Source organism: Vigna unguiculata, chromosome 9, assembly GCF_004118075.2.
Source record: "Vigna unguiculata cultivar IT97K-499-35 chromosome 9, ASM411807v1, whole genome shotgun sequence".
Lineage (NCBI taxonomy): Eukaryota > Viridiplantae > Streptophyta > Magnoliopsida > Fabales > Fabaceae > Vigna > Vigna unguiculata.
In genome coordinates this window covers 26265488-26280028 of record NC_040287.1, presented here as the reverse complement: position 1 = coordinate 26280028, position 14541 = coordinate 26265488, and the positions used below count along the sequence as shown (strand labels likewise).

Genomic DNA, 14541 nt, shown 5'->3' with positions numbered 1-14541 from the left:
ATTTGAAGGGTACTTCAAAGATGCATTTGTCCTTTAAAAGAAGTAATCTCACTTTACAGGGTTTTCTGATGCAGATTTGGGAGGTGATTTGGATGGTAGAAAGAGCACAACATGTTATATTTTTACGTTGGGTGGCACAGCTATTAGTTGGAAGTCCAAACTTCAAGGAAGAGTCTCCCTTTCAACCACTGAAGCTGAATATATAGCTATCTCAGAAACAGCAAAAGAGATGATATAGTTGAAAAATCTTCTAAAAGAATTAGGAAAAGGGCAAGATGAACCTTCATTGTTCAGTGACAGTCAAAGTGCCATTTGTCTTGCTAAAAATCCAATTCTTCACTCCAGATGCAAACACATTGAATTGAAGTATCATTTTATCAGAAACTTGATAAATGATGGAGATTTGATTTTGTTGAAGATTCCAGGTGCAGAGAATCCAGCTGATATGTTGACCAAGACTGTCACAACAACTAAGTTGAGGCTTTGCATTGCCTCAACTGGCCTTCGAGAAAATTGATGATGAAGGCACTACACTAGGTGGTAATGTAAATCAAACCCCAAGTGGGAGAATTGTTAGAATTATGGTGCTTGATTTAGTCCCACATCGCTTAGAATAGTGAGATGTGGTTCTCTATTTTACTATATAAGAGACTCTATGTAAAGCTTTAAGATACACCAGAAATACAAATACTTCCTAGTGTAGTCGTGGACGTAGGCATACACATTGTACGCCGAATCACGTTAAAATCTCTGTGTCTATTTTTCTCTCCTTTATTCTTTCCTTTATTGCCTTGTTCCTAACATTTGTGGATTTTGAATTATTACGATAACAAAGGTTTTTAATTTTCCCGCATTTTGGGAAAAGACAGTATAATAAATGAGGTTTATTTCTATATTTTATTTTATTTTATTAAAAATTAGTAATATCCAACTGAGGTGTTACAAAAGGTGACATTATTGTTCTGCACCTTAATCTTAACATTGTTCGCACACCAATTACATCTACAAAATTTACAAATAACATCATCACAAAGTCAAAACAAATCCACTAATCTAAAAATTTAGAAATCACAGCTTCACAAAGACAAAATAAATATTTAAAATAGAAATAGATGTACCAAGTGAAAAAGGCAAGTTAATATATATACTAATCAACAAATCAGTAGAGTAATTCCCCTCAATAATTTCTTTGATACTTTTGAACTTGAAAACCTTCATAGGTACATTTGCAATGGGTTAAGGTCGTACAGAGGTGACTCCAATGAACAATAACTTAAACGGGTGATCACAAACTATAAATTGAGATTTGTTCTTCAAGATCTTGAAATTATGCATTTTATAAGTGGTCCCCTCCGTGAGCTTGTCTTACCATATTTCAATATCTTCTTTCTTAGTCATTGTAGGTATAACATAGCCCTAAACATAAAAACACATAAAAATCATTATCATATTATGTCCAGGTATAAAAAATTAACTTTGACCAAGTAAGTTACCTTTTGATCCATATGAATCATCTTTATGTGTCCTTTTGATCCAGAAGAATCCTTGTTTCCCATAACCCAGAGATCGATAATTCTGATGGTTAGTTTCAATGTTTCTCTATTTCCATCAATATCTTTGATCATATCAAGTTCCCTAGCCATATGCAAAAGCAATATATAGACATGAGATACATTATATAACTAATAAAAGAACAAACTTTGAACAAAAAAAAAACAAAGAAACCACAAATATAAGGTTGAAGATTTCAACAAAAAAAAAATCAAGAAACGTTGATTGCAATAACATTGGACCATAAAAAATTCAGAAATGTAAGAAAAATACTATGATAAAAGGAAGGAACTAACTCTAAATCAAGAAAATATAAGGAACCTTGCAAGTTCAAAATAAATATATACAAAGATCAAAGAAACAACAAATGTAAGGTTGAAGCTTTCAACCAAACAAAATCAAGAAAGGTTGAAGCTTTAAAGCAGGTTGAAGAAAAAATAAATTTCAACCAAAGAATATCAAAGCATATACAAAAGGAACTGTTCAACCAAGAAAATGAATGAACTAACTTCCAAACAAGAAGGAAGAAGATGAATATGAAAGTAGGCGGTGGAAAGCTTTGAAGATTGAAGGAAGAAGAAGGTGGAAAGAAGGATGAAGTGAATATACGGAGTATATAAAGGAGTTGACATGTGTCAGTTGGAGAAGAGATATGCAAAATTATGTAGAATGACTAAAAAACCAAAAATGGACACTTGTCAACAAAATAAGTTGGGGTATTGAAGTAATTTCATTAGGCTTATCTTTTTTTAGTTATATAGTAGATATGGGAATTGAGTTATTTTACGGAACTAAAATACACTTAAATATAAAGTGAAAAATACAAACAACAGAAAATCATTATAGAAAACTTAAAAGAAAATCATAATAGAGAAGATATCAAAGATATCTCTGTCAAATGGGGATTGTAGACCTTAATGATAAGAGTCTTATATATAGCGTACTTCGATCTCCAAATAGATGAAGTCAAAGATATAAAGAGAAGGTATAAAAGGTATAGAAAAAATATTTAAGATAATGATTGTATAAAATGAAACTCAAATTAATAGAAATCCTATTTATCGTCGGTCTTTTAATAATGAAATAATTGAAAAAAAAGTCATATTTTTTATATAATGATAAGCTAAAATAATTGCATTTATAAAATATGTGAAATTAATTGAAGATTCCTATTTGTTTTCTTTATTTTTTGTACTTACCTAATATTTAGACTAATTAAATGAGATTATGGGCCTTTGTTAGAATTGTCAAAATGGGTTGAAACCTATGAGCTAACCCGGCCCACCATGGATTTGAGTTGAAATTTTTTTACAAATTTTAGTACAGATTAATTTTTTATCCGACCCACCTAGAACCCAATTCACCTGGGTTGAATCCGTGATGAACCGAGTTGGCTCACCAACCCGCAAATAAAGGCTCACACAAGGATTTTTTATTATCTTGGACTTTGCATTTGGATCAAGTTAGGTTGGTTTTTTTAGACAACACATTGTTAATTTTTATTTTTTTTTGTTTTGGTTTGTATTTGAAGTTTAAAATCCTTTTGGATTGTATGTGGATTGTGCTGAAATTTATTTAGATTTTAATCAAAATTATAATTTAATTTTTTTAGATGGAAGAAAAAAAATGTATTCTTTTTAATAAAGTGAGTAAATGAGACAATCTATTTGATCCACCAACCCGTAAGGGTCAAACCGGGTTTGAATTTTTTTGCATCGCTAATATGTGAGACTGATTGGGTTGACTCACTAAGTGGTCAATCCATAGTGAATTAGACGGACTGTGTTATCCAATTTGACATTTCTAACCTTTGTATATATTGTATGTTTTTAAATAAAGCAAACATTTTATAGGTTTCCCATTCTTTTTCAATTTTTATTGCTTAATAAATAATCATTTTTTAATTAAAATAATTATTTTTGTGAATTCTATCTTTTAAAAATTAATTTTTAAATACAACTCTTTATTTCGATTTAACAATTTTTTTTAACATAACAATTCTATTAAATTAAAATAACTGTTTGTAATAAAAAAAACAATTATACAAATAAATAAAAACTATTTGTAATGATATTATATAAATTATTTATATGTACTTATAATTATAACTTTCATTTTTTATTATTAAGAAAAAAAGAAGTAAAAACATATATATGTGATATGTATTTTCACTTAATAATCTAAAAAAAAAAGTAAATACATCTGTAAGCACGTGTCTAATTAGTGTTTTGCAACAACTTATATTACAACCTTAAAAACTCGATTTAGTAATGATCCGGAGCACAATTAATTATCGATTGGTAAATTACACTTGAAAAAAACCTAACCAGTTATATTAAATAATATAAAAATAATTTGTTTTAGATGGACCTCTTAACAACTTACTTTTACAAATATTTTGATCTTTAAAAGTGTTATGGACTACTTGTATTTATTCAAAAAAGTAATATTAAAGAAAAATAACAAATATAAAATATGCGTAAAAATGTGTTAGATGTGTCTCGCATGATGGGCCTGTGCGGGATATCAAGATTTTTTTTAACGGGCCTTCAGATCAGCTCACTAAAACCCTCCGAATTGTTATCTCTAGTAATACTGTCCTAAATAATCATCAAGATTTTAGGGTGATGTATTTAATTGAACACAATAATAAAATATGAATAAAAATAAACTAAAATAACAAAAATGTTGCAAACATTAAAATGTCATTATTTTTTTTTCGGGTTTAAAGTTCTGATCTTCCGGCATCCAACACTTTATGTAAGAGGAGGTGAACATATAAATTAAACTCAGCACAAAAAGCTCTCATTTCTCAACCTTTACTTAAGAAATCAAGTGCCGGAGGCCAATTGAGAGAGCAGACGTTGTTGTTAAGGACGCATTCAATATATTAAGACACTGCACCAAAATTTATACGATTAGAAATTGCATGATAAAAATAGGATAAAAATTCAGACACAAAAATATGACAAAAAGATAGAAATAAAGGTACAATTACCTCCATCAATCCAATGGTAACAACCTTTTCTTTCACATCAAGGAAAGAAATATTCAAACTCGAGATCAAATTTAAATCTGCAAAAAGAGATGACGGTGCCACCACCAAATCATCTGTTACAGAGAACATTTTTGATCCCTTCACAATACCTTTATCACTTATTCCAGGTGATTCAGAACCACTAAGTGACAAGAAATTAGAATTACTTGCATTAGCAGGTACACTCTCATCCGCTTTTAAATAATGAACAAAAGATTTCTTTCCAAAATCAATATATCGATGATACACTAAATATTTTAATTCCGATGAATCGAGAATGGGTAAAATCTGGATGCTTAATTTTAACTGCGGGAACAAGCAAGGATCAACAAGCCTGTTCTTTGCTGCTTTTGACATGAAATATAAGTTTTCATCGATACCAGATACGCTCTTGTATAATCCATCAATGCTGCCCACACAGCTATTTCCTCCCAACTTACGCACAACTCCTCCCAAAGGAAATGTCAGAAAACTTAGAACCATGTCTGCAAAATCTTTATCCCCTTGAGCGTACAAAAATTTTCCATCTGATTTTCTTATAACAAGCTTCAACTTGAATTTGATGCTGCTATTGTTCTCAGCACTACGCGACAAAAACGTTGGCGTCTGAATGATTGGTTTTTTTTCTAAAAGGAAATCTGTTAAACAAGACTTGGAAAGCAGAGATCACTTCAGCAAATCTAGCACCTGTACAAAATTTTAATATTCATACATAAGATCAAAAATTCAAATTAAAATACGGTATATACGTAGTGCAAGTAACGTAGATGAAGAACCTTTTTCCTGGTGACATTCACTATAATTTCCTTCAATAAACACGGATGTTTAATTCCGGAATTCTGGAGATGAGCAAAACTTGAATAATCCATAGAATTTGGCATTACAATCAAATCATCAGTGATGACAAATGTCGCAACATCATTGACAAATCCTTTGAGTGAACTTTTCAACGAAGCTTCCTGGTTTCTAGGTTTGCCACACCGACAATAAGAGTTTGATGTGCAACATATCGAGTCACAAAGATATGAAATAGACTCGCAGACAAAATATATTTTGGGCTGAGTGTCATCAATGTTAAGTTTGAGACTGTTGCAAAAATCTTCAGCCATGTTCCTAGGATGCAATAATATTTTCTTATCTTCCTGCTGCCACAGACAGTTGTTATCAAGAGCTGCCACACTACGATAGAGTGAATTCAGAGAACCTATTGTAACTGGCCCCATGGTGGACTCATTTTCTACAAGTCTGGCAATGGTTCGTAAAGGCAAAGTTAAAAAACTACATAACACATCTACGAAATCTTTTTCAGCTTCGGCAAATAATACTTTGTTAGTCTCTTTGTTCACCACAACTTTCAATGATACTTGCACATCTGCTTGAGTATCAGTAGCCATGCTTGCAACTAGCCAACGTCAAAAAACGAAAACAGATATGTAGTAAACGATTTGAGTACTCATACTTATAACCATTGTGCTAATGAAAATTCCTTTTATCGTCCTTTTTCTAGTCATTAATTTTGAAATCATTGGGTATTGAATGCCAATTTCTTGAAACTACCACAATTTGAGTTGTTTGATGAAAAGATAGGGAAGCTTAAAATATTAATTAAAATGTAAAATTGCTATGATTGTTGACAGTAGTTGGAAATAGTATTTGAATTGTTGGAAAAAGGAAGGCGTGCGTTGAAATTACACAATGGATGGATATTGTTGCGTTATTTGACACTATTTCCAAAGCAATGTGTTAAGGTATTTATAATATACGACCTTTACACTTACGGAGTAGCAAATCGTCATTACTTACCTCCTAAGGTTTTGCCTAAATGTAACTAGTCAGAAAATAAAATGCGATTTTTAACTTTCCAAGAAAACAAAAAGTAATTAGGGCCATACGGCAAAACTACTTTGGAAGTTGAAAATGTACTCGTTATAGGTGAAGAAATTAACTTATTAAATTACAGAAAAATATAACTACTACATATAAAAATTATAATTATGTAATTCTACTTTTAGATTTTTTTAAAAGTTGTATAATCTTTTATAAGTAGTTTTATTTACTATATTATTCAATGACTGTCGATCAAAATTAATTTTCAGTTATTTAAAAAAATTAATTTTTTTATTTATTAATTTAAACTAGTATTACCTTAATTTTTTATTATAAATTTTATTATGTGTAATTATAAATAATAACAAATAAAAAATTAAAGATTATAAAGGACAATAATAAACCAAAATAAATTATAAATTAGAAGCTTACTGAAGTAAATTATCTTATTCATAGACACTTGTTTATCTCAATCAAATTAGTTATAATTTAATAAAATAAATTAGTAACGAATTTATTGATTTTAATAAAAAAATTCTACTGATGTGCTAGTTTTAAGTAAAAATTTGCAATTTGCTTATGAATAACAATTTTGCCTAACTTGATAACAAGGGGAAATAAGAGACGGGAAATAACAAAATAACTCAATAAAATGTTATTAAAAATATGAAATTTGAGACTGATTTATCTCCCGTCAGTTTTTTCTTTGAAATTTATATCCGACCTAAATAAGTTTAAAAAGTTATTTTGTTATATTAATTATAAAAATATTGGTAAATCTATAGACTTGTGTACCATACCCGGCCAAACTCGACCAAACAAGTAAACAATACATATACCAAGGCAGTCAAGTATTCAGCCTAGGCTGAGTTAGCCTAAGTTTTACAAAGTTCTAACCTAAACATCTAAAGGAGCAACTTGGAACAACCTGCACCTCATATGACCAACATAAGCCGCAAAGATAAGTAGCCGGCCTAGGCCGACTACTCCAACAGATCCAGTAAGATTAAAGCCTAGGCCGACCACTCCAATAAACCCAGTACAATGAAAACCCCCCAACATTCAACAAGTCCTAAGGGCCTAGGCTAGGGCCCAGGCCCACTTATAGCCCAAACTAGAGCCCAAGCCAAGGCCCGGCCCATGGCAAAACCAGACATAATTAATGCTCTATAAATACACATGGACCCCAGTTATTAAAGGTACGCATTCATTAATCACAGATTTGACTCTCTGAGAGCTTTGACTTACTTGAGCTTCAGAGACTCTTCTGTAGGTAACCCCTCCTGGGTTCAAGCTGACATGTACCAACCGGGAAGAGGCCAACCGAGGAGATAACGGACTACATGCTAAGGTGATGCTTGTGCCTAACTCATCTTATTTGTTCTCTGCAGGAACAATTGGCGCCCACCGTGGGGCACGAGACGAACACCTTTAGTATTCGTTTTTCTCTGAAGATGGTTTCCACCCGTAGCAAAGCTGGAGTAAACAAGCAGGCAGATGCTGGTCCCTCAGGACCTGCTGGCATCACCCCTGACCCGGCCGCTATCCTAGACGGCAAAGCGAAGATGCAATAAGAGCTGGCAGATCTGAAGAAACGCAGCGCTGACGAGATGGAGGCGCTACGATAAGAGAACTCTTGCCTTAGACAAAAGATCGAAGCTGATCCCAACCTGAAGGGAAAAGCCAAGGAAGCTTCTGAAGCTGCAAGGTCCCCGGCCTTCCAGCCCACAGAGGAAGAAAGCGAATACAACCCCACTCCTCATACCTTCACCACTACCCAACAAACACCTATCCCTTCCACCCATCCCCATACCGCAGCCCCAACCCCTGCCGCCACCCTCCCTACCACCCAGATCCCCTACACCATACCCACCACCCTACACACCACACATGTTCCACCATACAACCCACAATACCCTCCAACAAGCCACATTCCCCCTCATAACCTTACTTCCACCTTCCCCGCTATGATCACTCATCCCATCCCACCCCATCTGCTCCCTCCCCACCAGCCCAAACGTCATCACCCCTTCACCGATTTCATCGCCAACACCCCTCTCCCCACCCAGTGGGAACCTTTCACCCTGGACCGCTATACTGGCGAAATCGACCCCGATGAACACCTCAAAGTCTACATCACCCATGTCGCCCTATACACGTCCCAAGATGCAGTCTTCTGCAAAGCCTTCCCCACCACCCTCAAGGGCCCTACCCTAGAATGGTTCACAACCCTTCCACCTTACTTCATCGACAGTTTTGACATTCTTTCCTACATGTTCTCCACCCACTTTGCTGGCAGCCGCCCACACCAAACTACCACAATCTCCCTCCTGGGCATTAGACAGGAACAAGGCGAACCACTCAGAGCGTTCATAGATCGCTTCAGTAAGGTAGCTCTTCGCACTCCACACCTCAACCAAGAGATGATCCTTCAATGCATGGCACTCACTCTACAACCCGGCCCTTTCGCCAACGTCTACCTCCACCCACCTGCCTCTATGCACGAACTTAAATTGCGTGCAGTCGACTATGTCCGCATGGAGGAAATGCAAACCCTCCACACCAAATTCTACAATGACTATGCAGCCACTACCGCCAACCCTACCCCGCAACCTAACCCACACCTTGATCCCCGCCCACGCGAACCCCACCAACCTCGCTTCATCAGATATGCCCCTCTTACTGTAGCCCGCTCCCGCATCCTCGACGAGGCCCTACAAGCTGACCTAATCCCTCCACCACGCAAGACAACCACACCCCCAACGCTGATATGACCAAATATTGCCGCTACCACCGCAACCATGGCCACACTACAGAAGAATGCAAAGCACTCCAGGATAAAATAGAAGAACTGGTCTGTGCTGGCCATTTTCGCCGTTTCATCCGTAGAGATGACCATTCCTCTTTCTCCCCGATCCCGCTACCCCCCTCGATCCGACCACAGACATCCTCAACATGACTCCCGTTTCGACAGACGCCCTGCCCAACCCCCCAACCAAGAACCCGAACCGGCCCACATCGACATCACCCCTACCAACCCCCCCTATGCGGCACCATCAATACCATCTCTGGTGGCTTCGCTAGTGGAGGATCCACTTCTTCTGCCAAAAAAAGACACCTTCGCCATACCCAATCCATCAACCATATCACCCATTCCCACCACAGATGCCGCATGCCTCCTATCATCTTCACAGATGACGACTTTCATGGCCTCGACCATCAACAAGATGACCCCATGGTTATCGCTGTTGAAATCGAGAACTACGCTGTTAAGAAAGTCCTCGTGGATCAGGGCAGCTCTATTGATATCCTCTATTGGGCCTCCTACCAAAAACTTCAACTTCCGGACACCGCCATGGTCCCATATGACGAGCCAATCTATGGCTTCTCTGGTGAACAAGTATCCACCCGTGGCTACATCGACCTCCACACCGTCTTTCGGGAGGAGACCCAAACCAAAATCATCCCAATCCACTTCCTTATCGTCGACGCGCCAACATCCTACAACATCCTTCTGGGTCGTCCTTCCCTCAATACCCTTGACGCTGTCGTCTCCACCCCTCACTTGGCCATGAAGTTCCCTTCCCCTTCCGGTGACATCCTTACCATCCACTGCGACCAACGCTTGGCACGCGGATGCTACATGGCCAGCCTGCGACCACAACTCCCAATCCAACAAACCAACCACATTGAGCGACCCCCTGGCTCCAGCATTGCCCTGTCCGGCGAAGATCTAGACCCCTGAGTAGGCCGGGATGTTCGTCTCGAACCAGTTGAGGAGACCTCCCATCTAGAGCTTCCCAATAGCCACTTTATCAACCTAGGCATCGGTTTAAACCTTGACGAGTGTGCCATCATCACACCCATCCTCATCAACAACATAGATCTTTTTGCCTGGTCAGCCGCTGACCTCCCTGGGGTGGACCCTCAAGTGGCATCCCACAAACTATCCATCTATAAGGAAGCTCGCTACGTATCCCAGAAAAAATGCAAACTGGGCGAAGAACATCGGCTAGCAGCTAAGGTTGAAGCCGACAAGTTACTAAACGCAGGATTCATAGAAGAAGCGCAGTACACCACTTGGCTTTCTAATGTTGTCTTGGTGAAGAAAGCTAATGGCAAATGGCGGATGTGTGTAGACTACACGGATCTAAACAAGGCTTGCCCTCGTGATGCCTACCCTTTACCCAACATCGATCGACTCGTTGACGGCGCGGCAGGGAACAAGGTACTTAGTTTTTTGGATGCATATTCCGGGTACAACCAAATTCCCATGGCCTCATCTGACATGCATAAAACCGCCTTCATCACGAACGATGCCAACTACTTCTATAGGGTCATGCCCTTCGGTCTCAAAAACGCTGGAGCAACTTACCAACGGCTGATGGACAAGGTTTTTAGTCACCTAATGGGCCAATGTGTCGAAGTATACGTTGATGACATGGTTGTCAAGTCTCCAAGTCATCGCCAACATGCTGAGGACCTATCAGCAGTCTTCTCTGCACTACACCAATACAACCTTCGCCTTAACCCAGACAAGTGTGTATTCAGCGTAGACCGAGGTAAATTCCTTGGTTTTATGTTAACCCAGCGCGACATAGAAGCCAATCCCGAAAAATGCAAGGCCATCATCGAGATGCGCAGCCCCACTACTATTAAGGAGGTCCAACGTCTTATTGGCCGTCTCACCGCCATTTCCCGCTTCCTACCCAAACTGGCCGAACCCAACCCATAGTCCAACTCTTAAAGAAATCCACCCGGTTCACGTGGACTGATGGTTGTGAACAAATTTTCCAAAAACTGAAAACAACCCTAACCTCCCCACCTATCCTCCATAAGCCGGACACCCATCAACCCCTACTCGTATACATCACAGCCACCGACTACACTGTCAGCGCCACGTTTGTCCAAGAAATAGAAGGCACGCAACATCCTGTATATTTTGTGAACAGAACGCTGCAAGATCCTGAAACCAGATATCAAATGGTAGAGAAGTTGGCGCTATCTTTGGTCCACGCAGCACACCACCTATGCCCATATTTCCAAAACCACAGCATAACCGTTAAAACCGACTACCCAATCCAAAAGATATTACAAAAAGCAGATCTAGCCGGACGCATGTCATCATGGGTCATCGAGCTGTCAGAATTCAACATCCGCTATGAACCCCATGGCCCCATCAAAGCCCAGTGTCTCTTAGACTTCGTCAACGACCTCCAGCACACACCCACAGAGGACCAGTGGACGCTTCATGTAGATGGTTCCTCAAATCCAAGAGGCGCCGACGCTGGCATCGTCTTAGAAGGCCCCAACGACATCCTCATTGAAAAATCCTTTCACTTTGCCTTCAAAACGTCAAATAACCAAGCCGAGTATGAAGCAATTCTCGTCGGCATTTCCCTGGCCCGCGAGGTAGGTGTCAAGAAATTAACGTGCAAAACTGACTCCAAGCTCACTGTAGGCCATCTAAATGACGAGTTCCAGATCAAAGACCCCATTCTTCTACAGTATTACCATCTGGTTCGTGCAGTCATTCAATCTGCCTTCGAACAAGTCCGCATCGAACACATCCCAAGGACCGACAACATCAGAGCCGATATCCTCTCCAAATTGGCCAACACCAAGTTAAAAAACCATCACCGATCCTTATTACAGCAAACATTATCTATGCCTTCCATCACACACACTTGTCAAAATTTAACCCACGCCCCAACTGACAACGTCACCCCCTCCCAAAGCCATAACTAGACCACCCCCTATATCCAGTACCTCAAAACCGGCAACCCCCCTCGAGATGTGGACAAAACTTGGCTGGCTAAGGCCGCCAGGTACACCATGATAGGCGATGACCTCTACAAACGCTTATATGGCCAACCCCTTCTCAAGTGTGTCACGGCAGAACAAGCACAATATATTATTAAAGAGCTACACGAAGGCATTTGTGGCTATCATTCCGGCGCACGCACCATGGCCACCAGAGTCCTTAGAGCCAGATATTTTTGGCCGACCATAGAAGCAGACTGCCAGGATTATGTCAAAAGGTGCAAACCATGCTAGAAACATGGCAACCTTATTCACCAAAAACAAGAACAACTACACCTCATACTATCCCCATGACCATTCGCTAAGTGGAGAATGGACATTCTCAGCCCCTTTTCACCCGGCAAGGGGTAGGTAAAATTCCTAATTGTAACCGTCGATTACTTCACTAAATGGATAGAAGCCAAGCCGCTAACTACCATCACGGCCCAACAAGTTCAACAATTTGTGTGGAAGGATATTATATGCAGATATGGTGTCCCACATACCATCATCACAGACAATGGTTGACAATTTATTGACAAAGAGCTAGCCAAGTTCTACACTAGCCTAGGCATCAAGCACATCACAAGTTCTGTAGAACATCCACAAACCAATGGACAATCAGAGGCGGCAAATAAAGTTATCCTCGTGGAGCTACGCAAGAGATTAGATACCGCCAAAGGCCGATGGCCCGAAGAATTAGTAGAAGTGTTATGGGCTTACAGGTGCACCCCTCAATCATCAACAAACGAATCCCCATTCAGCCTAGTCTACGGCGCATACGCCATGATACCAGTTAAAATTGACAAACCATCCCTGCGCCGAGAACTATACGACCCAACCCACAACCACCAAAACATGGCCATACATCTCGACCTTCTACCCAAACTCAGAGAAAAAGCCCAAATACGCAATTTAGCTGCCAAACAACGAGCTGCCAGAAAATATAATGCAAACCTATGTCAACGATCATTCGCCATTGGGGACCTAGTATGGAGAATGGCCAGCAGTGCTAGAAAGAAGGATGGCAAGTTCTTCGCCAATTGGGACGGCCCATACCGCATACGCGAAGATGCAGGAGGAGGAGCTTATCGCCTGGAACACTTATCGGGAGAAGAGATTCCCAACACTTGGAATGTATCACACCTCAAATTCTATTTCAGTTAAATGTATGCTGCACTAAGATGAACACTTGTAACCCTGGGTGTACTCCTTTTCCTCACCTGATCTTTTTTCCCTAAGGAGGGTTTTGGCCAGGGAGGTTTTAACGACGCACCCTTATTCAATAAATAAAATGAAGGGTTCTCAACTATACAACTTTTCTACGTTTTTACTCTTAATTCGTTTAAGTTCCCCACCCTTACCCCAAGTAAGCGGCCTGGGTCGAACACCCTTATCTTTTGCTTAATTCGTTTAAGTTTCCCACCTTACCCCAAGTAAGCGGCCTAGGTCGAACACCCCTATCTTTTGCTTAATTCGTTTAAATTCCCCACCCTTACCCCAACTAAGCGGCCTGGGTCGAACACCCTTATCTTTTGCTTAATTCGTTTAAGTTCCCCACCCTTACCCCAAGTAAGCGGCCTGGGTCGAACACCCCTATCTTTTGCTTAATTCGTTTAAGTTCCCCACCCTTACCCCAAGTAAGTGGCCTGGGTCGAACACCCCTATCTTTTGCTTAATTCGTTTAAGTTCCCCACCCTTACCCCAAGTAAGCGGCCTGGGTCGAACACCCCTATCTTTTGCTTAATTCGTTTAAGTTCCCCACCCTTACCCTAAGTAAGCGTCCTAGGTCGAACACCATTATCTTTTGCTTAATTCGTTTAAGTTCCCCACCCTTACCCCAAGTAAGCGGCCTGGGTCGAACACCCTTATCTTTTGCTTAATTGGTTTAAGTTCCCCACCCTTACCCCAAGTAAGCGGCCTGGGTCGAACACCCCTATCTTTTGCTTAATTCGTTTAAGTTCTCCACCCTTACCCCAAGTAAGCGGCCTGGGTCGAACACCCCTATCTTTTGCTTAATTCGTTTAAGTTCCCCACCCTTACCCCAAGTAAGCGGCCTGGGCCGAACACCCCTATCTTTTGCTTAATTCGTTTAAGTTCCCCACCTTTACCCCAAGTAAGCGGCCTGGGTCGAACACCCTTATCTTTTGCTTAATTGGGTCGAACACCCCTAACATACAATCCATCGCGTCACACATACACCACACCCAGCTAAACTCGACATACACAATAACATACAAAACATTAATCGCATTAAAACATAAATGCAAAGTATACCAACGTAACATAATGTATCAGCTATTACAGACATAGGCTCAAATATT

The 14541-nt window shown here is 39.5% G+C and overlaps 1 protein-coding gene and 1 long non-coding RNA gene across 2 annotated transcripts; both read right to left on the bottom strand.

Moving 5' to 3' along the window:
• Positions 1 to 1222: 1222 nt before the first annotated feature.
• On the bottom strand, positions 1223 to 2115 carry LOC114162836. Its single transcript, XR_003599306.1, has 3 exons — positions 2061 to 2115; positions 1494 to 1635; positions 1223 to 1416 (listed from the first exon to the last, which is right to left on the bottom strand). It is a non-coding gene; the product is annotated as an uncharacterized LOC114162836 (long non-coding RNA).
• Positions 2116 to 4374: 2259 nt separating this feature from the next.
• On the bottom strand, positions 4375 to 5982 carry LOC114163607. The gene is made up of 3 exons (XM_028047912.1): positions 5352 to 5982; positions 4550 to 5226; positions 4375 to 4449 (listed from the first exon to the last, which is right to left on the bottom strand). The coding sequence occupies exons 1-3, from the start codon at positions 5980 to 5982 to the stop codon at positions 4375 to 4377; spliced, it is 1383 nt and encodes a 460-aa protein (XP_027903713.1).
• Positions 5983 to 14541: the final 8559 nt, after the last annotated feature.

What these genes read in the sequence shown, in the direction of transcription:
- LOC114163607 (XM_028047912.1), bottom strand. Translation starts at nt 5,982, where the DNA reads ATGGCTACTGATACTCAAGCAGATGTGCAAGTATCATTGAAAGTTGTG. An exon ending in GAAAAAGGTTCTTCATCTAC is followed by an intron (nt 5,227 to 5,351) that starts GTTACTTGCACT and finishes CTTGTTTAACAG; the next exon opens with ATTTCCTTTTAGAAAAAAAA. An exon ending in TTACCATTGGATTGATGGAG is followed by an intron (nt 4,450 to 4,549) that starts GTAATTGTACCT and finishes ATTTTGGTGCAG; the next exon opens with TGTCTTAATATATTGAATGC.